Source organism: Podarcis vaucheri, assembly GCF_965113315.1.
Source record: "Podarcis vaucheri genome assembly, chromosome: 1".
In the NCBI taxonomy this organism is placed as follows: domain Eukaryota; kingdom Metazoa; phylum Chordata; class Lepidosauria; order Squamata; family Lacertidae; genus Podarcis; species Podarcis vaucheri.
This window is the reverse complement of record NC_138759.1, coordinates 88,776,934-88,799,667: the sequence shown is the minus strand read 5'-3', so window position 1 is coordinate 88,799,667 and position 22,734 is coordinate 88,776,934. Positions and strand designations below refer to the sequence as shown.

Below are 22,734 nucleotides of genomic sequence, written 5' to 3'. Positions count from 1 at the left end.
CTCTGTGTGGCCAGGTTCAGAGGACATGACACTAACCATGGTTTAGCAATCCTGCCTGTTCTTCCTCTGTGAATTGTATGTGACTGTCTACTTGAAAGTGTGGGCGTGATTGCCTGCGTGTGTGACCTCCATCTGCTGAGTAAATTTGCCTGCCTGCCTTCCTGAATATACCGTATGTGTGTCTCTTCCCCTCTGCCGGGCATGTGAGTGTATGTCCCTGCTTGCATGGTGGGTCTCTCTGTGTGTACGTGTGGCAAGTGTGCTTTGACCACACTTCTCACTGGCACATGTCACTGGAGGGGTGACCAACTTCAGACTTCAGCTGAAAGAGATTTGCCGCTCCTTGTTTAGCATTAAAAAAGAACCACAGTGAGACTTGGCCTTGTATGTTGCCCTCTGCTCCTTGTATGTAAGAGGTTAATGAAAGCTTCCTTTTTTGGTTTTGAATAAGCCATAGTTTCATGTTATTCTAAACTTGGAAAACTGTTGTTTATTCTAACTGCTAGGGAGCTCAAATGAGGATGTAACTGTAGTTTCTGATCTAGGTTTGTTTGAACTAACCACAGTGCAAATAAACCATATGTCCCAACTGCAGACATAAACTGAGGTTTGTTCAAAACCAGCAATTGAAGCTTTCAATCTTTCCCCCCTTGCATATGAAGGAGAGCCAGGGCAGGTGGGGGAGAGGAATGGGACCCTGAAGATATGTGGGGCTCGTCATCTTATGTTTGAACCAGGACTACATATAATAAAATTTAAAAATGGGTTCCAAAGCAAAGGGCATCATTTTGGTTTTTGCTTTGGGGACAAAAAATGTCTAAAGTTGACACCTTATAGGAGCGGTAGGAAACTTGTAAGCCTGTGGTCCAATTTCATGAGGTCCTCAGTCCTAGTTTCATGCAAGTAGCAAAGAGGAGTTAAATGTGTGTGGGGGTGTCCCAACCCACATTTGGCTTCAGCTATGCCCACTGCTGATATGCAGCCCCCAACAGATTACACTTGGGGGAATGTAATGCTCAGCAGAAGGTTGCCCTCCACCCCACAGAGGTCTGTCCATTTAAGGGCCTGAAATGTGTGTTGTAGCTAACGTAATGTTCTTAACATCAGAGGCTCTGGAAAAACTAAAGCAGAGTGGCTGTGGAAGGCAGAAGGTCTTCCCCCGCCCCTTTCTGCCCCATGCTTCTATGAGGCATACTGGGTAGAAGTCAACCCTTTCTTCTATGGGAGGTCTGCATACACACTCTATATTAAATCACGTGGCTTCCCCCTAAGAATCCTGGGAGCTGTAATTTAACCCTCACAGAGCTGCAATGCCCAGCACCCATAATGATCTACACTTCCCAGGATTCCTTGGGGGATGTTGTGTGCTTTATATGTGCCTTAGATGCATAGTGTGTCTGCAGCTGATGACTTAGCTGTTTGGGAATGTTGGTGCTCTCCTCCACAGTCCAGACCCTGACCCTGCCTCTCCTCTGCAGCTATAAGAAGGGTGGAGTGGCTTCTGGCATGAAGCACGTGGAGACCAACACGTACAATGTACGACGCCTGCTGCACGTCAAGGGCAAGAAGAATGTGATGGCAGGAGAGGTGGGTCAAAGATGGGCTGGCAATGTTGGGAAAGGGCTGGCCAGGGCTGGTAGCTTAGCGCCTGGTAAAACTGTCAGATCTAGACACTGGGGTCTTTGAACACTTGTGGGTGATCATGAAGACAAGGTTCATCACAGTGTTGCAGCCCATGAAGGCACACTCAGATCTTACAAAAATCAAACATTTTGCAGTGCTTTTGACCTCTTGTTGGAGTAGTACAGTAGATGCACTTTTAATGATGTGCTTGTGGAGGTCATCAGTGGCTACTGAAGCCACAGTGGCTATGTTTCTACTTCCACTGTTGGAGGCGGTGTGCTGCTGGCAGGGGCGGCCCATCCTGTTTCTGCACCTGTATTACTATAGGTATTCTTTTAATAGAAAGCACAGTGGAAATGGAAATAACTTTTATATTTACAAACCAACAAACAGCAAGCCAACAATCTATGAAATAAATATGTATATTTTTTTATTATTTAGAGGTCCTTTGCAATCTGAGGCCCTGATCTGTAGCTTCCTTAGCTTGTGCATATATCTTGCACTGCTCCCAGATTTTCCACGGGCATCTGGTTGGCCATAATGAGATCTAGATGTGGTTTTTGGCCTGATCCAACAGGGATCATCTTGTGTGAGGTCCCCAGACTGATAGAATCCAGGTATGACTGTCTTTCAGTAAACTCACATAGGTTTTCCCACCAGCTGTTTTTTTCCCCTCTTGCAAAGGTGGAGCTGAGTTGGAGCAGTTTCAACTTGGGCGATGTGTTTCTGCTAGACCTGGGGAAGCTCATCATCCAATGGAACGGTCCAGAGAGCAACCGCCTGGAGCGACTGAAGGTGCAAAGTCTGCCATGGGTGGTGGAAGTGGGGAAGCAGGAGAGACGGGAGTTGTGCAAAGGAGGGTTTTGGTGCCTGTCCTTTCTTGGGTGGGACATCTGACATTTGAAATCCAAATGTAACATTTCTATTGTAAGAAAAGGAGGGTTGTTTTGCTGACCAAAAAAAATATATGGATTGGGAGGAAACGGGAGAATCAGGATCAAGTGAAGCCACCAACTTATCATATAACAACCGAGTGGTGGGACATGCTAAAGACACTGAATGGCCTTCCTAATAGCCTTGGGATTATATTACATTGATGGATTCACTGTGTGATGATCAGCTCATAGTTCCATGTAGTTCAGCAGCCATTAATAAATCCAGCGTATTAAAATGGCTGTTGAGCATCATTCTTTTTAGTATATCTCCCCTTCCTAGGAAGGGTGGTAGGAATAATTCATGACTACAAGGTGCTTCAAGGTGTTAGGTTCTGTGTCTGAGTTGGCTAAGACAAAAAGGGAAATAAATGAATTGGGTGATAGCTGAAGTGAGACTAGAATGCTGGACTAGATAAGCCTTAGGCCTGATCCTGCATGGGGTTTCTTGTTCACACCCACCATGCTCTTATTTGTGGGTTTTCTCATTCTTCTAATGCCATTCAGGCTTCCTCCTGCCACCCCCTGACCTTGGCTTGTGGTTGTATTTCCTGCAGGGGATGACCCTAGCCAAGGACATTCGTGACCGGGAGCGTGGGGGTCGAGCGCAGGTAGGTGTGGTGGATGGGGAGGACGAAGCTGCATCTCCTATTCTCATGAAGATCATGGAGTATGTGCTGGGGGAGAAGAGGAACATTCAGCCTGCCATCCCAGATGCCGTAGTGGACCAGAAGCTGAAATCTTCTCTCAAGCTCTACCAGTGAGTGACATTGGGTGTGTGGCAGTGGGGACTATGGTGAGGCAAAGAGGTTGTGTGGAAAGATGCATTGCTGCGGGAGAGAGGAGCAAACATCTCTTTGATGGATACAGGAACAGGGGAATGTGGGAGAGAAAGCCTCTGATGGAAGTACACACACTGGTCAAGAAAGCAAATGTTCCATTTATTCTGTTCATGGGATCAATACTGCTCCTGAGAGCACCTGTGTAACCTTCCTTAATGAGTACAATTCTGTTTGCCATGTTTGGGTTTTTTCTTGTGGATTCAAAGTGATTTGGAAAGAACTGCGACAGCAAAAGGCATCCAGAAGGGATGTATGAGGAGGGACAATGGGAGATCAGGAATAGGGCAGGAGCCTGGAACTATGAAGGAAAGAAAATAAACTAGAGATAAATCTCAAAAGGGAAGGAGACCCTACAGTTGGGCACCTTGGCTTTTGGGCTGTTTTGGCCAACACTGCCCCCATTTTCAAATATTTCCTTGTAACCATGAAGGTAAGAAAATATCCTCCTAGTTTCCTGGCTCTTCCTCCCCTTTTTAAAATTAGCGTGTGAATGCGCCAAGGCAATTTGGGGTTCAGTGATGTCACTGCAGGTGAGATGCAGACGTTCTGCTTCAGATATCATAGGAGAAATACAGAAAAAAAGAAGCAGGAGTAATTTATCATTATTTTCCACCCCACTTTTATGTTAACTGAACTGGCTGTGAGGTTCTCTAGAAAACTGAATTCTGCAAGGTTTTATATATTGAATAGGCCCAGTCCTGATTTTTAGCTTTTAAGACCATTATAGTTTTGCATAATCTTCATCCCAGAGTGTAGACTAGCAACATCACTTTGGAGAGCTGGTCCCATGACTACCCTCTTGTTCCTCTCCCAGAGTCTCTGAGATAGAAGGGAACCTTCTTATCCAAGAAGTTGCCATCCAGCCCCTCACCCAGGACCTTCTCAAGAATGAGGTAAGACTCATCCCTGGGGGATTGGTTGCACCATGACAAGCTTAAAGCGTAGGTTGGGGGTTGGAGAGAAGGGAAGACCAGAGGAGACATTATTCCAATGTCATCTAACACAGTTGTAGCCGTTCTGCCTAGTGAGACTGTGGCCTTCCAGATGTTGCTGGACTACAATGCCCATCATCCCTGACCACTGACCATGGTGGCTGAGGTTGATGAGAGCTGGAGTCCATCAACATCTAGAGGATTACTGGCTACCCACCTATGCTGTAAGAGAGAGCCTGGTAATGGAAGAAGGCTATACTGGCCTAAACAGCTTCTTTGTAATGAAACAACTGGATCTTGTTTTGTCTCCTTTCAGGACTGCTTCATCTTGGACCAAGGTGGTGTGAAGATCTTTGTGTGGAAGGGTAGGAATTCAAGCAAGGAGGAGAAGCGGCAAGCGATGACACGGGCCCTGGTAAGTGAGAGGATAAGGCAAAGCTGAGCCCATACAGTTTCATATCTGGGCAAGGACCTTTAGCAATGTTCCATAACTTCTTGGAGATACTGGAACAAAGTGCCTCCACTCTCTCTCCTGCCATTTCAAGGGATCAAAACCATTTTTGGCTCCATGATTCCAGATCTTGACTAACATGAATGCTACCAGCTCATTTAGATTCTCTGTCTGGATTTTGGACCAGGGCTTGGATATTACCTTCTGCCTACTTGCCTGTCTTCCTTTTAGCCTCATCCATTTCATAGGCTTAAGGAGGGTATCAGGGAAACAAGTATATAAAACAGAAAAAACTTTACAGGCTTAAAAAAAAAAATTTAATCACAGTCCTTATAATGAAGCAAAGCAAAATCATGGATAGCAAATTCTGGGAAGGAATTCTTCCACCAGTCCTTTGTTTAATGTTCCGTCAACAGAAAAAAATGACTGTACCAATGCAGACAAATGCCCCAATAAATCATATAAATTACGGTAAATTCTTGGTGGATATTATTCAACAGGACACCATTTGCAAACAAAAAAACAAAAACAAAAAAAACAAGCAAACTCATGCTTCTTTTTTTTTAGACCTTCCATTTTCCAGTTTGAAGAATATACAGTATTTAAAAATGCAGCAATTCTGTCTCGCATTGCATCTGCTACACTAGAAATCAGGGGTGCAAAAGACTGGAGCTCAAGCTAGTTTGTGTTCTACATTGTTTCCTTTTTAGCCTAAGTTAATGTAAGAGCATAAAGCCTGGATGAACCCAAAGCCATCTTTAGCCCCTCTAATAGCCAAAGCAGGTGGTGAGGGCCAACAGGACTAATGAGAAACAAGAGGAAGCTACCATACAACAAAATAGAGCTTTAAAAAACAACAAAATGTAAGAGGCAGCACTCCCCCCACAAAAAAACCACATCCTGACCAATGAGGACCAAGCATGCTCAGTAACCACAGAATGCTGAGTGTTAGTTGAAAAAGAAAACTGGTGGCAGAGGGATGGGATGGAGCGTTCTACCGGGGGCATTGCTGGCTGGCTGGCTGGCACCATGTACATGAGCACTGCTGTTATAGTAGGCGAGGAATACACTTATCATTTTTTGTTGCAGGCCCCAGGTGTTAAAGAGATAACACTGGGCCTGTTGAGGGTGATAGTCTAGGATACTTCCAAATATGCTCTGTTTAATGAAGTCTCTGTGGAGTCCTTCCTCACCTTGTTGTGAAAGTTGCTCTGTTCTGGTCTTCTCCTTGTCATCTCAGGGTTACATGAAGGCAAAGAACTACCCACCCAGCACCAGCGTGGAGACTGAAAATGACGGTTCTGAATCTGCTGTCTTTAGGCAGCTCTTTCAGAAATGGACTCTCCCCCATCAAAGCACTGGCTTTGGCAAGACCAACACTGTTGGGAAAATAGGTAAGTGCTGAAGCCTGATCAACTTAGTGGAGCTGATGGTTTAGAGGCTGCTTCTGACAGGTATGGGCCCCACAAGAAGAGGTGGGAAAGAATGTTGTTTTGGCCTGTCTCTTTTGTGAAAAGACAGATCAGTCTGTTCTGTTTCAGTTTCTGTGTTCATTCCTCAATGCATTCTCTCCTGTTTCTGTATCAATTTGCAAAGAAATTAGAAAACCCACAGTTTCAATTTGCAAAGAAAATTGAAAATCCACAGTTAAATATGTACTTAAGTACAGTGGTACCTCAGGTTACAGACGCTTCAGGTTGCAGACATTTCAGGTTACAAACTCTACTAACCAGGAAGTGGTTGCTCCAGGTTAAGAACTTTGCCCCAGGATAAGAATGGAAATCACACACCAGTGGCGCAGCAGCAGCAGGAGGCCCCATTAGCGAAAGCACGCCTCGGGTTAAGAACCGTTTCAGGTTAAGAATGGACCTCTGGAATGAATTAAGTTCTTAACCTGAGGTACCACTGTACATAGTTAATATGGGCCATATCTGCACAATACCTTAAAAACACTATTATACACTTTGAGAGTCATGGCTTTTCACCGAGGATCCTGGGAACTGTAGTTCATTAAGGCTGCTTAGAGTTGTTTTTATTCGACCCCTCTTCCCCTCACAGAGGTGCAGTTCCCAGAGTCGTTTGGGAAGAGGAATTGGTTGTGAAACCGTTCTGGGAATTCTGGAGCTAAAGTTCTGCCAGACTCATTCTTGTTTACACACACACAAAACCCCCACTATGGAGGTCTAGTGCAGTGGTAACCAACATGGTGCCCTCTAGCTGTGGGGTTCCAGTTCCTGCCATCCACAAGGTGCACAATGAATGGCCGGTAATAGTTAGGAATGATGGGAGAGCACCACACTGGGTAATTGTGGCCTTGAATGTGGGTTGAAGGAAGCATTTATTGTGAACCCTCTCCTTAATATTGGCAGCATCCTTGACAAGAGCTGCTGAGGGTCTGTGTTGTATATGAACAAACACACCTTTAGAATGAAACGTCGTTGTTGCTGCTGTTGTTAAAATTTGCATACTGCCCTGCATCTGACAAACCCAGGGCAGTTCTCAGCAGAATCCCAAATGTTGGGTTTTATAAGCATGTGGGTTGCTATCCTCTGCTTTCTGCTGTGGAAACCATACATGGTGGTGCCTCCTTCCTGTAGGAGTAACACATGCAGTTTCCATCCATCCCATCAAAGTTTATTCTTTAGCTTGTAATTGCCCATCCTTGAGGCCACACGGTCCCTCAGATGCAGATGTGCTGGTTAAGACCAAACCTACCTACTTTCTTCCCTGGCTGCCCAACAGCCAAAGTAGAGCAAGTGAAGTTTGATGCCACCACTCTCCATGCCAAGCCGGAGATGGCTGCCCTGCACAAGATGGTGGATGACGGCTCTGGAGAAGTAGAGGTGAGGACAGTGCCATTTTTCTAGAAAAAGAGGTGCCAGAAATCACCACATGCTTGTTCTCTTGTAATGGCAATGGTGCCCACCTGAGAGGTGCCAGAACTGAGCTCAGGAGAGTTTCGGCTGGGGGGGAAAAGCCCTGGGTAAGAACCAGGCCCACCCAAGTCCCCACCCCCTTTTGGCTTTGAGTTTAGTGGGATAACCTGTTGTGAGACACAAGAGCACAAGAGAGGTCTATCTCAAAGGCTTCCTCTTGGCCTCAGCTCTGCAAAAATGCAAAATGAATTGCCATGCTAGCATTATGAAAGTAGAGCTGGAGTTAAAGGTGAGCAACTGCAATAAATCTGGCAGGACCAGCCCCAAACTAGCCACACTTTTGAACCTGTGGCAACAAAAGGACTGAAAATCTCTTTGGTTACAGCTGTCCAAATTTGCCTTTCTGAAAGGAGGACAAGCTGCGAAATTATATCCAGTGCCAGTGACTTGGCTAGTTGGGGAACAGCAGCATGAATGCCACATAACATAAGGCCCTGGACACCTTTGAGAGGAAGGGTGGGATATAAATTCAATACCATTCAATTATAACTTTAGTAGGGCTGTGGGGTATGCTTTGGTGCTCCTTAGGTTTGTAGGCTCGGGAAGGTCTTTGCCCTGGGCTCACCACAGACCCTGTAAGGACAACATCAGCAGGAACCTAAGGGAACTGAGGACCATCTTCTTCATCACTACCTCTTTCTCTGGGACTTCACAAGGCATCACACAGTAAAGTTGAAGCATATCACCATAGCCATAAGGACTTGAAAAGTGATGCTTTGGTGGTGTTTTAAATGTGAATCGAGTTCCTTAGAAGGCTGAATTCTGTATCCAGTGCCACATTTCCTTCCACCATCACCCCAAATGTACAGAGTTGAGAAATTCAGATATACACCACTACTCTAGGGGCTTGCTCACACTTCCATTTGCCCTCCTGTTTTCTCCAAGGAAATCTCAGAATCTGCAGTGTCCAGTTATGATGGACCTAACTGCTAACTGAGCTAACTTTGCCAAGCACTATATTCCTGGCTATACTGAGGAAACCTCCACCCACCAACCCCTGCCTACCCCTTGAATGTCTACTACTACCCTGTTGCTCATGTTCCACTTGCCTTGACAGGTCTGGCGAATTGAGGACTTGGAACTGGTACCAGTGGAGGGTCGCTGGCTTGGTCATTTCTACAGCGGCGACTGCTACCTTATCCTCTACAAGTATCTAGTCTCCAGTAAAATGCACTACATGATCTACATTTGGCAGGTGAGCAGGTGGAGGTGGGCAGGAGGGATTACGGCAAAGGAAGCAGAGTATAGGCCAAGGAGATGGAGAGAGAAGACCTTCTACATGTCACCAAGGAGCAGTAGAAACCATTTGCATGTTCAGAACAACAACAACAAGTACTAGGAATTTGCCTTTCCAAAGGAGTCTGAAGTTCTCAGGACCCTAAAGATGCCACTGGATTCTGTTGTAAGATGCTGTGTTCCATTGCTCACAACACTGTCATGAGTTTTGAAGTCCTTTCTCCATTGAATTGTAGCTGAGAGACAGTTGGAACTGTACCCCAGCCTTTTAAGTCAGCCTACTCTGTTGCTGCTTTCCAGGGTCGCCACGCCAGCCCCGATGAGATCACTGCCTCTGCTTACCAGGCTGTCATTCTGGACCAACAGTATAATGGTGAACCTGTGCAGGTGCGAGTGACCATGGGCAAGGAGCCTGCTCATCTTATGGCCATCTTCAAGGGACGCATGGTGGTGTATTCGGTGAGCACAAGAGGGACAGACTCGGTGGTTAAAATTGCCTCCCTTTCCATTTCCCAGCTGTACAATGGGGAGCAAAACAGATACGAAACAGGAAATCCAAAGAGAACATTAGAGTATCCAGTGGTGGCTCTAATTTTGATCAGAACAATAGTTCTAAGGAGGATTTAGGTTTCGCATCCAAGTAGGTATTTTTTTTTGGGGGGGGGTAACAGGCACAATACAGGTTTCCTTGTTTCCCCTCCCCCAGTGGAGATAATCATAGTTTTGGGGATTGGGGAGCAATTTAGACTAGGAAAATCACAGAGAAGTGAACATTTGCTCTACCAGCAGCACTTCTCCAATCGAAATCTGAGATCCCAGAGGGGCTTTAAATAATAATATTAAAAGCCCACTGGGAAATCAAAACCCATCTTTCCCACTTCACATGCCTTTTGGTCTCAAAGCTTCCTAATCTGGAGTTACACCACTTCAAGGGAGTTTTATGACAGGCTGTATTCTTGTTGCCACTTTGTAAGCTGCTTGTGGTGGAGCACTCTACCGCTTCCTCATCCCTTTTCCTTTGGTGGCGGCGCTTTGTATATTGAGCGGATGTGACCCTCCTGTCAGATTTCAGAAAGGGGAGGGGAAAATATCCCATTCGTTCCATGCCCTGAACAGGACAAGGAGCAGCGGGTTTAAGTTCCAGTGGCAGAAAAGGCTACTGCGGAATGGGAAGCTATCAAGGCAAAGGGGAACCTAGAATGCGTCAGTCACAGAGTGACCTGACCTCATCTGTGTCAGGAAAGGGGCCTTTTGGGACCAGTTCCTATAGTTCTGCAGTGGAAGGTGAAATAATGGATGGGACAAAGCTTGTACAAAATAGTTTATGTCTCTGGGGGAGGGTTGAGGCTTAACGAATAGATCTTGCTTTCATGCAGTTCTATGACCTTTATTTGGGATGATATAACCAGTGCACTGGGCTTTGGAGTGCAGTGATGCTCATGCTCTATAGAAGCATGGCTGAGAGGCTGTGGAATTCCTCAACACAGCACCCATTCAGAAAGTGTGCATGAATTTTGCATAATTTCTCTTGCTCTTGTAGTATCCAAGCCCTAGAAGCCTGGAGTGATGCCTGGACTCTTATAGCTGTCTAAATTCTTTTCCCCCTTCCTCCTTACACCTAGGGTGGTACCTCCCGAGCTGGCAGCACAGCTCCAGTGCCCACCATCCGCCTTTTCCAGGTGCATGGGACCAACGAGTTCAACACCAAGGCCTTTGAGGTGCCTCCCCAGGCCTCCTCCCTCAATTCCAACGATGTCTTTATCCTCAAGACTCAGAGTTGCTGCTACCTCTGGTATGGGAAGGTAGGCATCCTTTCCGGGAGAAGTGCACAGCTGGTGGATGATTTGGAGGCTGAGGGCACTAGCAAGTGTGATCCTGAACAAACATCCTCAGCTTTGGAAGAGGGAGTGGAATTTAGTTAATTGAAAGGCTGACCCAACCCCCAACCCCCACACCACAGTCTGGTTTTCCTTCCTGCAGGGTTGCAGTGGGGATGAGAGGGAGATGGCCAGGAGTGTGGCTGACCTGATCTCCAAGACCGAGAAAGCAGTGATCGCAGAAGGACAGGAGCCTGCGGAGTTCTGGATTGCACTAGGCGGGAAGTCCCAGTATGCCAACAACAAAAGGTAATATCTGGCACCTGGGCAAGTGCTGCTCTGCAAGGGCAGTGCTAGCTGCCTGCATCACATCATCAGAGCAACAGATGTGTGCACACCATGGCTACCAGAATGCATGGCCTCCACTGACTACCTTACAGCTGATCACTTGGGCAAGGGGCCCTTTCCAGGCATGCTGGTTGCAGAATACTGTGAGGCAAGGAAGCCAACCAGCCCAGGCCACCAACAAGGCAGCATAGCTGCTACTGAGGCTTCCACTCAGGGGGGCTAGAACTCCACCAGTTTGGCACCGATTTGTGGTTCATAGTTAATATAAAGCATGAAGCCTGTGTTTGATGTATCAATTGCTCAGTTTATGGCGTGCTGCAAAATGCTGGGATTTTGCTGTAAAAGACGTGCAAACCTTTGGTACAGGTTTGGAACATGATTCCAAATTTGGGGGTTTTATAGTTAAATTTTCTTAGTGTGGTTGCCATCTCTCCCAGCCTCCATTGCCTGAAACGGCTACTTCACACTGGCTAATGGCAGGGCCGGTCCTGCCTAGGCAATGCACTCTTACACGCCAATCCTTACTCTCCTAATGCCAAAGTCTGAATTGGATGGAAGAAGCCACAGCCTCCATCTCCACTCAAAATCGGAAGACTCTGGTGGCTTTTTAAGGCATGTGTGAGAAAACCTCAAGTGTCAGTTTCCCTCCCTCCAAATCCACTTGCAGAGGGTGGTTATTTTAGAGGCAAGTGGCAAGGAGTTTCAGAGGGAAATGAAGCCCTCGCACACCCTTTCTGGCTGCTTCTCTACTCTAGATTGCTCCAATCCAGCCTTTCTCAACCTGTGGGTTCCCAGATGATGTTGAACTACAACTCCCATCACCCCACGGCCAGAGCTCAAGGATGATGGGAGTTGTAGTCCAACAACATCTGGGGACCCACAGGTTGAGAACGGCTGCATCTGATGTGGCCTGGTAGAAAAGCTGGATATATGGCTTTTTCTCCATGTGCTTGTGTGGAAATAGGGAGCTGACCTGCCACCTGGCCTGTCTCTCTCCCTCTTTTTGTGCAGATTACAGGAGGAAACAATTGCCATCACACCTCGGCTCTTTCAGTGCTCCAATAAGACGGGGCGCTTCCTTGCCATGGAGATCACAAATTTTACTCAAGATGACTTGGAAGAAGATGATGTGTTCCTACTGGATGCCTGGGACCAGGTGGGTCTGAGGTGGGGGGTGAAGAATGAATAGGGAGAGGAAGCATTTGCTGCTCAATGAAGCACATTGGCAATGAATGTCCCCCCCCCCCCCCGTAATAATGCTATTGAATTTTACTTTCATGGCTAATATTGCACGCTGGAATTTCTTTACAGCTTTGTTCGTGCACACACACTTCTCATCTGATATAATTACTGTGCAATATTAACACTCCATGCAGCTGATGATGTGAACTACAGTGGTGCCTCGCAAGACGAAAATAATCCGTTCCGCGAGTCTCTTCGTCTAGTGGTTTTTTCGTCTTGTGAAACAACCCTATTAGCGGCTTAGCGGATTAGCGCTATTAGCGGTTTAGCGGCTATTAAAGGCTTAGCGGCTAAAAGGCTATTAGCGGCTTAGCGGCTTAGAAAAAGGGGGGGGAGCGAAAAAAATAGCAAGATGTTTTCGTCTTGCGAAGCAAGCCCATAGGGAAATTCGTCTTGCGAAGTGCATCGAAAAACGGAAAACCCTTTCGTCTAGCGAGGCATTCGTCTTGCGGGGCACCACTGTATAGTCCACGAAACCTTGTCTTAACCAACTGGTTAGCCTTTAAAGTGCCACAATTTTGTTGTTTTGGGGGTAAGAAATGAATATGACCACTACCCCTCTAGAAACTGTTAGCTAGGGTTCCCTAAGGTTTAGGGGGTTATGGTCTGCCACAGAAGCTTTAAGTCTACAGTTGAGAGATATACACAGGCAAACACAAACGCAAGGGCAGAATTCCCTGAACCTTTCTCCCTTTTGATCCAGCTCCCAGCACATGAGCTGCATGTCCGCTTCCATTCATAAGAGCTTTTTCTCCGGCCAGGTTTACTTCTGGATCGGCAAAGATGCAAATGAGGCTGAGAAGGAGGCAGCAGCCGTAACGGTGCAGGAGTACCTGCGAACTCACCCGGGTGGACGTGACCTTGACACTCCCATTGTGATTGTGAAGCAAGGCTTTGAGCCTCCGACATTCACTGGCTGGTTCCTAGCATGGGACCCCCTCAAAGGGACAGTAAGTGACCTAGTGGCCCTTATTCTTTCAGGTCTAACAAAAGGCAGCTGAGAACACCACGTCGTGCAACAAAGGTTAATCCCATGTGAATTCAAAGACATGTTTGAAATGTGTAGAAAACATTACTTTCCCATCATCCTTGACCTTTGGCCAGGTGGACTGGAGACGATGGGAGCTGGAAGCATGTTACCCACCCCACCTACAGATTTTCATCAGAATTAGCTTTCATGAACTTTCAACATGCTGAAGTGTAGCTAGGTACATCCAGACTGTCTGTATCCTCAAATGATGATGAGCACATAGGTTACCAGGCTTAAGATTCAGCAGACTTCTCTTTAAGGAATCCTATTTTAACTCTCTAGCCTTCAGTCAAATCAAAATGTTCATGTGTGTGGGTAGTCTGGTAACTCCCAGGGTTTTTGTGGTCTATCTTCATGCAGGAGAAGAAATCCTATGAAGAGTTAAAAGCTGAACTTGTAGATGAGGACAACCTTGGCCAGATCACTTCTGTAAGTATTACTGAAGAGTGGGATAGAAAGCAGGGAGAACACGTGTTTGATCATATACAAGTGCAGGTGGCACAGTTGCCATTTAATTCATAGGAAACCAGGAACAATAGGACTCAAGTTCATTTTATAGCAGTAACTGCTGTGTAGCTTTTCATGCCTGTACTATCTGATTGGGGGATGTAAGGCCTTCTTTTAAAGTTATTTCAGTATAAAAGGCTGCAATACTTACTCCAGAAAAACTTCCCTTTAGAGGGATAGTAAGTATGGTAACAGCTGAGGAGCAACGGAGTTGCATTCCTCTTTAAGGATGAGGTTAACTGCTTGTAAAGAACATTGCCCTCTCCACCTCCCTCACTGTTCCTCTGATGTTGTAGTGACTGACCTTCTTGCGGCACCTTAAAGACAAGAGCATTATGGCACAAGTGATTGTGTACTAGACTATTTCTGCTGCAACAGACCAACATGTCCCTTCCAACTCTACCATTATTCCTCTGGATGGCGCTAGAATTTTTAAACTCCTTTCTTACAAAGTGTACCAGAACACACAATACTGCATTTTAGATCAATAAATGCATTTATTGATCTAAAACAGTTCAGTTTACAATGCCAATTTACCTTCCCTCAACTCAGTGCTATTTTTCTATAAAAAGAGGTGTTGGAACTCACCACGAACACCTCCCTTGTTCTCCCATAATGGCAATGGCGCCCACCTGAGGGGTGCCGGAACTGAATTCTGCTGAGGCTGAAAAAAAGCCTTGCCTCAACTCTTGTTTAAATAGATACAAGACACATTTGAGCTTTGGGTATTCCCCCTTCCAATTTCTCTTTCAGGAAATACTTGATGCAAAAACAGTTTTCACTGCCAACACAACCTTGGGTAGTATCTCAATGTCAACCTACCCTCTGGAGAAATTGATGAATGTGTCTGCAGAGGAACTACCCAGCGATGTAAACCCCAGCAGGAAGGAGGTGAGAATCCCAGGGCTGCATTCACATTTCTCCTGTTTATTTATTGCATTTATATCCTGCCTTTCCTCCAAAGAGCTCAAAGTGGTGGTGTATGCAGATCTTGGCACAGCTTAATCTCACATCACCAAATCCAGATACAGAATAGGCTAGCGTATGCTAAATCAGGGCTACAAACATCTAATGGGTGTAGGAATAAAAGCTTGCTAATGTGCTGAAGCATTTGATATGCACAGTTCCTTTCCAAAGCCATCCCCATCTGCCCCAATTAATATTAGGTTGTATTCAAGATAGTGTTAAGGCTGGGAGACCATCAGCACAAGGATTTGTGAGTGAGAGATGGAACATTCCCTCCCTCTTTTCCCCATGTGTTTCCCCCCTAATCTGTTCTGGTGGTTCCCCCGATCCTCCAGAGCTGATTTGGAGATTGTGTGGGAGAAGGAGGAGGAAGAAAATTTGTGCCAGTGCTAATTTGTGCACTGGTGTAAAAAGTTAGCTGAAAAGCTCCCACTGTTCATTCATTCTGAACCAGCATAAAGTGGCAACAACTTGAGGAAAATACAGAACAATCTCCAGTTTCCTTAGACGACTTCTGAGCATGCCATCTTGTCTGAGTGTTATCAAGCTGTGCCCCCAAATACTCAGGAAATCTGGATGTAGTGTTTTCACTACAGTGTGTTACCTTTATGATTGGACTTGCGCTCTCTCTCATCCTTGCCCTTTCCCCCCATCCCATAGGACTACATATCAGATGAAGATTTTCTTGCTGTCTTTGGAATGTCCCGACAAAACTTTGCTGCCCTTCCTCAATGGAAGCAACAGACTCTCAAGAAGGAAAAAGGACTTTTCTAAAAATGTAAACTTTCTGCTGTCATTGCCTCAAAGTGGATATTTTTACTTAAAATAAAAATAATTCCAAGTTTGTTTGGAGTGTCCCAGAATGAACAATCAAGCATTTTCTGCCACTGGATTATATGCAGCAACAAAGGGGATTTTATTCATTAACCCTACAGGTGGTCAAATTCTGAGTTACCAGAAACACAGGGCAGCCCAGGCAGGAAAAGGGAGCCTTTAAACTTGTGTCTGCCCACTTGAGTATCATCTTTCTCCACCTAAGAAACAAGGTAGTGATTTATTCTAGTGAGTCACCAACACCAGGCTGTCTTGTAGCTGATCACCCCATTTCCCCCTTGATCTTGCCTTCTCTGAATTTCTGAATAAAATTTGGCACTTCCACATTGTTTTCCCCAATATATCTGCAATGACATCACTAAGATCTACATTATGTATGCTCAGTGTTGACAAATTTCTGCAGTTTTGTTTTACCAACCCCAGTATTATACTATAGGGAGGAGTCCCCCTACCCTGCCCCTGTGAAACTACATTTCCACACAATTTTAAATTGTTTCTTTACATACACACCACTTTCCATTGTTTTTCTCTGAACCCAGAAGTGCAGAGTGAATTCCAATTCACCTGCACACAGAAGTGTGGTTTTTGATCACATTTAGTGGGCTAGGGCTAATCATAGGCAATTCAAATAAATTTTGTAGAAAATTCATGACTGCAAATTCCCATTATTCAATAATCACACATGAAAATGCTGACAACAGGACTAGCAACTGCAGTTACTTCCATTTATCAGGCTTTAAGCAATGAGTAGAAGATCAAGCTGAAGTTTCCTTAATGAAAAGTATTCCATAGGGCTTACCATATGCATTTTATAATGCAGATACATAGGTCTTCAAAATGAGGACCTGTCCCCACTTGAGAAGCGACTTACCATACCTTACCTTACAGGACAAAAGCAGAACTAGGATGGATTTTCCCCAGGCAGTTGCTGTTGTGTCTCAAGGAGCTAGACTTTGTTCAGAGAATGGTTTATACCTATTCCATACTGGCAGAAGTAGTGCTTCATTTCTCTGAAGGGAAATGCAAGAACAACTGCACATTTGATGGCCTGGTGACTTTCTGAGAAACTCAGCTTTCTAATGCATATTTCTTTCCTCTATGGATCAAAATGGCTTTTCGAAACGTATCTTCTCTAATAGATTTACGCTTCAAATGAAACTAAGCCAAGCACACTAGGGACTGTATCAAAAGCTTTTATGCAAGCAGGACTTCTCCTTCCTCTCCTCTCCCCATATGCTCTCAAAATCTGCTCTGAGAGTCCTCCAACCCTCTGGAGCAGATTTTGAGGGTCCGCGGGGGGGCTAGAGGGGAGAGGAGGGGAAAAGTCCATTACGCAAGCGGAAGCCTGCTGTACTAACAAACCAGCTGTGTTGGATACAAACCCCAAGGAATGGAATACGTTTTGAAGAATCATAAAAATAGGCGGCCATAAATTTAGAGTATCAACTACAACAACAATAAACAGCAGTGAAATCTGAGAACCACCCAACCCTCTCAAGCATATTCTGAGGGTGTGCAATGCACTGCAGAGGGAGGGGAAGAATGTAACTCTGTGCTAAACAAAGCTGTAAGACACCTGAATCTTTTTTTTTTTAAAAAAAGAAAGAAACGAGATTCAGCATTAATGAAGAGTGTTTAATTTCTCTGAAATCAATCTACACATCATTTAAAGAGGAAGAAAAGAAGGCAGAATTTAGTAAAGAATACATAGAAACAAGTCTGCTAAAACACAGAAAAGTGCTGCTCCACATTAAGTGTCAAGGGACACAAAGTGACTCCCAACATTAAAAAAAAATCCCCAAGACAACTGCCTCAAACACACATGACAAGAACTCTCGCCCCAACTCACTCACTCCCCCTAAGTTTTTAGAGAATAACTTATTAAAGAAGCAGGGGAGCAAAGAAGTAGGTTAACACTGGGAAGTAGCATAGGGGCAACAACCCACCCACTTCATTTTCATTCCGAGACGGTTCACTCCCCATGTTACACTGGTTCAAAAAGAACACCAATTCTTGTACAGAAACTCAGCTCCGCATCTTACCCCAAACTCCCATCACAGGGATCTGAAAAATTCCATGGATTTCCAATGAAATACTATTTAATTATAATTAATCCAGCTTTAATTAGCTGCAGGGCAAGCAGGTTTTGTTAACCCATTTAGTACTTGAAAGACCCTGCATGCCTGAAACATGTAGTACACCTTATGCTGTTGACTCCCCCATGGTGGAAGGGGGCAGGGAGCCCAGGATAGAGAAATCACTGGAATCCTCTGTATCTTCAAGGTTATTTCCACAGACTCCATTTATAAAACACTGAGCATTCATCTTCCAGTAGTGAGGGCAAAACTGATGGACAGATTTAACTTTAAGTGAAACACTGATGCCTAATGCCCTATATTTGCATGCTTAGGTTTTCAATTTCTAGCCCATGGCTAGAAAGAACAAGCTTTTTTTATATAAGGAAAAATCTTCATTAAAAAATAGGTGCATGGTGATTTCTAAAGTTTTCTTTAGCAAACAACCTGAGCTATTTTATTAATCCAGCTATATACAGGATTTGTTGGGGAGGGGTGGAGGTTATGGAGAGTTTAGTTACTTAGTGCAAACACATATATGGCTATTTTTCTTTATCAAAAGTAAATATAGCAGAAAAATACAGCAAAAATAGGGCAAATGTAGAAAAGTGAGGTTTAAAATATGCAGGCATGAACCAAACTATAAATTCTATTGGATGAACTCATGTTTAGTTGCTTCCTTCTTTTGAACCCAAGAATAATGTCTCAGAAAGTTACATATCACACCGCTCTAAAAACAAACCTTCCCTTTAGCAGGCAACAAGATTCTAGACAGCAGCAGGAAGTCACTGCTGTTTAGGTCCCCAAAGTTTCTGTATTTCTCAAGATGACCTATAGTACAAAATGCTATAAACCACATACTTAAAATTTGGTTCTAAATGTAATCCTGAATGGCCGAGAAAACTGTACAAACGTAAACTCTTGCACAGTTTCAGCACTTCATGTTAAAACAGTAGACAATAAAAACTGATTGAGTTTAAAATCTCCCTCGCACAACACATTCTACAGATTTTAATGGACTGCAAATGCCAACAAGGATGTAAATGTAAATTTACATATATAGAGGGAGCGCTAGATAGTACCTTCCTTGCCAGCACATTTCACCTTAAGGGGCAAAAAACTATTTAGAAAGTTGCCATAGCTTGACATAATCACTGGCTTACAATCACTTCTGGCTAAGTTGCATTCTCAATACTAGATGAAGCAAAAACATATGATTGCTCTAATGAGTCCACATTCCTGACAATTCGGATGACTCTGAACCTGAACCTGGATGCTCTATACTGTCTTATTATGACACCTACCTATAATATTTTGACTGTAAATATGGGAGTTAATTTATCTTGACCATGCTATCAATATGAACCTGTAGGTGTCATGACAACTACTTAATGCATTTATCTGGGAGTTTCGAGGGAGAGGTGGTGGTAGTGGGGGGAGAGAGATGGACAGCACTACCTCAGAATCAGTAAGAGATGTACAGCCTTACTCCAGAACAGTATTTCGTTTTGAGGTTCCTCTTTTGCACCTAAAGAAAAACCCCTTATTCCTTACTAAAAAGCGCATTCAAATAACTCTGACCGTCAACAGTGCAAAATCACAATGATAGAATAAATTTAAACACTATGCTTTTGGCAGTATGACTTGGGAGAACTTTTGTTTGGTTTGGCAGATTAGCCAAGCAAATAATAAAGTTATCACCCTACTACTACCCTTGACACAGCAAATGTCATTCAGAGTTGCCTAACACAGCCTGTAATTCTATAAGCCCTGTAGGGAAATCCTTCCACAACAGGTAATACCTGTTGCCTACTAATGCCCATGGTTTGTGTCTTCCAGTCAAAGGATTATATTTCTTAGGAAGTTCTAATTGTAATTAAAAACAATTGCCAAGAAGGGGTGATGACAACCCCTCTCAACACCTGTTAACCTTTTCAAAAGAAAAGTCTGAGTTAGGGGCAAACCAAGAGGCACCTCAATAATTAGCAATTTTATTGCCACAAAAGCAAAAGTGAAAAAACTGGAATAAATTTCCAGTATTAAAATGAGGAACTGAAACAAATTAATTCTAGATAGTATTTTTCTTGTTCTTTTTGTCAAACAAGCTACAAAATGAATTTCGTGTTATCTAAATACTATTAAATAACCAAACCCTAACATCTACACCCTGAAATGTCTCGAAAACATCAAATAACCACTTTTGAGAGTTCTCTGATTTTTTCAACTGATTTAACTGCACTTACCACACAACTAGAATAAATCCAGGTACATTTTAATATTTCATCTGTTGGCATACAACTCTTGCCCAACAGAGTAAAGCTGGGAAAGATATCTCACACACACACACACACACACACACACACACACACACACTTTCAAGCACGTGCAGTTTTTCAGGGCTGAAAGCCAACACAAACACAGGGAAAACAGAACTCTCGTTCGTGCTTCATTTACTGATTAGCACTAGCTGGGCACTGGTAAAAAAAGGCCTGCCAAAAGCCAGGACTTGTACTTCCAGTTAGCTGCCTCTCTCATTGCCAAACCGGGACAGTCTTCAGTGAAACACAGCTAATATATATGTAGATATATATACACAGACTAATACAGATTATACACACAAATGCTCACAGAGAAATAAAACCTTTCTGCAAATGGCAGTACTTAGAAAAGAACACAGTCAAAAAAGAATAAAAACTTTAAAAATTATATATATATATTTATATAGTATATATTTTAATTTTAAAAACAAGGACGAAAGTGAACTATGTGAAGATGTAATCCATGGGTTCCAAAGCACCGACAGTTTGTTTCCTGGATCTGTGTGATCCTTTATTAAAGACCATGGGTGTCCCAGTTTCAGCAATGCCAGGGTACTCCATTTAGCTGAGTCAGCCTTCAGCACTTTGCAATTCACGTTATGTACACAATATTTACCAGATTCGAGACTATTGCTTATTTTGCTCTCGTGTAGGGAAGGCATAGAAAACCACCCAATATGTAGCATCTTCTCGGTTTCCCTGTGAGAGGTAAATGGGCGAACTTGCAGTCGCTTCTCACACCATCCTTTTATGAGTTTTTGAAGGAGCCATTCAATCCTCTGGCATGATTAACGCCATGGCTGCTGGCACAATTATTCCTTGACTATTTAAAACAAAAGAATAAGAAGGAAACTCCAGGTAAAAGAAGCTTAGCTGCATGGTTGAAATTCAAAAGGAAGGCGTGAAGTGGTCCATTCCTCCTATTCCATGGGGTTGTCTCAACTACGCCCTGAGTTCTCGGGGGTTTGTGGCTCTTGCATGTCAGGCAAAAGGTCAGAAATCACTTGTGCTCAGTTAAAGCGACGTGCTTCAAATGGGCTGCCGAACTGGCTTCCCCACCTCCGTGCAAGGCAGCTGCATATTCTTTTCCGTTTCTAGCAACTCATCAAATATCTCCCTGGGAAACACAAAAGAGGTTCATGTCAAAGAAGAAGGAAAGCTTTTAATGGGGAAGCAAAGCTGTAGAGCAGGGGTAGGAAACCTTCTGGGCCTAGTGAGCCAGATGTTTATCTTCCTGTACCCCACAGGTGGGGCCACTCACCTGTCAACCAGCTGACTTCATGATGACATTAGATGAGTGATAGGTGAGAGGTCCCATTTACTAGTCAAAGCTGGCCAGCCAGGGTTAGGTCTGCTTTTCCCACAAGAAACCTGCAAGCAAAGCAGCACCTAGCAGGACTGAACTCTCTGCTCGCCAGCTGCTGAGTGTAGGGTTCAATCATATTCTCTGCAGGGGACTACAGGGAATGTGCTGGTGAAGCAGTATCCAGTAGGATTGAACCCTGTTCCACCCAATCCATCAGCTGCCATCACACAGTGATATCAGTTGGCTGATAAGTGGGGATAGCCTCAAGGAAAAAACTGGGCCTCCTGGCAGGTCAAGATTGGCCTGTCGACTGGAGATTCCCCACCCCTGATGTAGAGGGTGAAAAAGACAGGCAAAATGCATGCAAGAGAATCTGCTCAGGTTCCAGAGTTACAGCCTCGCTATTTTGCACCTTCCCAGTCAAGGGGCTATAAAACAGGTTCCAATAATTCTTATAAGCTATTCAGGGCCATACTATAACTAGCAACTAGGAAAACAGGAATTAGAAACACATGAGCCCATTTTAGAGAATGCAAATGCAAATAAAAAAGGATTGGACCATTTGGGGAGGACACATAAAGTGCATTTACTTGTGCATATAAAAGAAGATGTAGCCACTCCGGTCTCTGTCACTCTGCACAGAGGCTTCTTGAGTTCTGGATACCTCCAAGTCATTGTATGTGAACCATACTTGCTTGCGAATGTCATACACATCACTAATATAGTGACCTTCAATATGATGGGGGAGAAAGAGAAAGAAAATATTAGAACACCATAGACTGTAGCTTCCAGACTACATTAAGGGTCAGAAGTATTTTCAAGCCAATTTGTTTATTAATTAATAAACTGAAAGACAATAACACTCCCTAGTACAAACTGCATTTTGCTATTTTGAAAATGATTGATTTAAATTAGCAAGATGAATTCCACTTAAAATAGCTGGTTTCTCTTGGATAATTATTTCTATGGGCTTCAGTGAGCTTAACTCAATTGCTGAATTTAGGCAACAACCCTGTTGGTTCTGGGAAAACTGATTTTTTTCCCCCAAGCACACAAAATGAAATATTAACAATCTTCTTCTTTTTCCTTTGTGGTTTTGGTTGCTGAAAAAACACAAGAGACACACTTTTCCTGTAGAGAGCAGAGCTATCAAGGAAGTGATGTTTGCCTTACCTGAGGAGGAAGTGTCTCCAATATGGCTGACAACACTAATGAGTCGATAGGAGTTGGGCAGCTCTCCTGTCTGAGGAAAAAGTCAATTATTAGTTTAAGTTTGCTCTTCTACCAGACTGAGAAAGGTAGGTAGATTATGGTTTAGCTACCATAAAATCTTTATGGC

The 22,734-nt window shown here is 44.1% G+C and overlaps 2 protein-coding genes across 5 annotated transcripts in view; one reads left to right on the top strand and one right to left on the bottom strand.

The window, feature by feature from the left end:
* The window catches only part of VIL1 (villin 1), a 30,677-nt gene extending 14,971 nt beyond the window's left edge, over nucleotides 1–15,706 (top strand). For both annotated transcript variants that reach the window (XM_082237795.1, XM_082237796.1), the window contains 16 exons: nucleotides 1,479–1,587; nucleotides 2,308–2,418; nucleotides 3,113–3,315; nucleotides 4,212–4,290; nucleotides 4,646–4,744; nucleotides 6,021–6,174; nucleotides 7,523–7,623; nucleotides 8,774–8,911; nucleotides 9,253–9,411; nucleotides 10,575–10,754; nucleotides 10,933–11,078; nucleotides 12,129–12,273; nucleotides 13,121–13,309; nucleotides 13,750–13,818; nucleotides 14,650–14,787; nucleotides 15,523–15,706. In XM_082237795.1, coding sequence (XP_082093921.1) covers nucleotides 1,479–1,587; nucleotides 2,308–2,418; nucleotides 3,113–3,315; nucleotides 4,212–4,290; nucleotides 4,646–4,744; nucleotides 6,021–6,174; nucleotides 7,523–7,623; nucleotides 8,774–8,911; nucleotides 9,253–9,411; nucleotides 10,575–10,754; nucleotides 10,933–11,078; nucleotides 12,129–12,273; nucleotides 13,121–13,309; nucleotides 13,750–13,818; nucleotides 14,650–14,787; nucleotides 15,523–15,636 — 2,134 coding nt within the window. In that variant the 3' untranslated portion in view covers nucleotides 15,637–15,706. The remainder of the gene's footprint in view (nucleotides 1–1,478; nucleotides 1,588–2,307; nucleotides 2,419–3,112; nucleotides 3,316–4,211; nucleotides 4,291–4,645; nucleotides 4,745–6,020; nucleotides 6,175–7,522; nucleotides 7,624–8,773; nucleotides 8,912–9,252; nucleotides 9,412–10,574; nucleotides 10,755–10,932; nucleotides 11,079–12,128; nucleotides 12,274–13,120; nucleotides 13,310–13,749; nucleotides 13,819–14,649; nucleotides 14,788–15,522) is intronic.
* Nucleotides 15,707–17,310: 1,604 nt separating this feature from the next.
* The window catches only part of USP37 (ubiquitin specific peptidase 37), a 33,216-nt gene continuing 27,792 nt past the window's right edge, over nucleotides 17,311–22,734 (bottom strand). For all 3 annotated transcript variants that reach the window (XM_082237792.1, XM_082237794.1, XM_082237793.1), the window contains exons 22-24: nucleotides 22,569–22,638; nucleotides 21,986–22,124; nucleotides 17,311–21,206 (exon numbers count right to left, since the gene is read on the bottom strand). In XM_082237792.1, coding sequence (XP_082093918.1) covers nucleotides 21,119–21,206; nucleotides 21,986–22,124; nucleotides 22,569–22,638 — 297 coding nt within the window. In that variant the 3' untranslated portion in view covers nucleotides 17,311–21,118. The remainder of the gene's footprint in view (nucleotides 21,207–21,985; nucleotides 22,125–22,568; nucleotides 22,639–22,734) is intronic.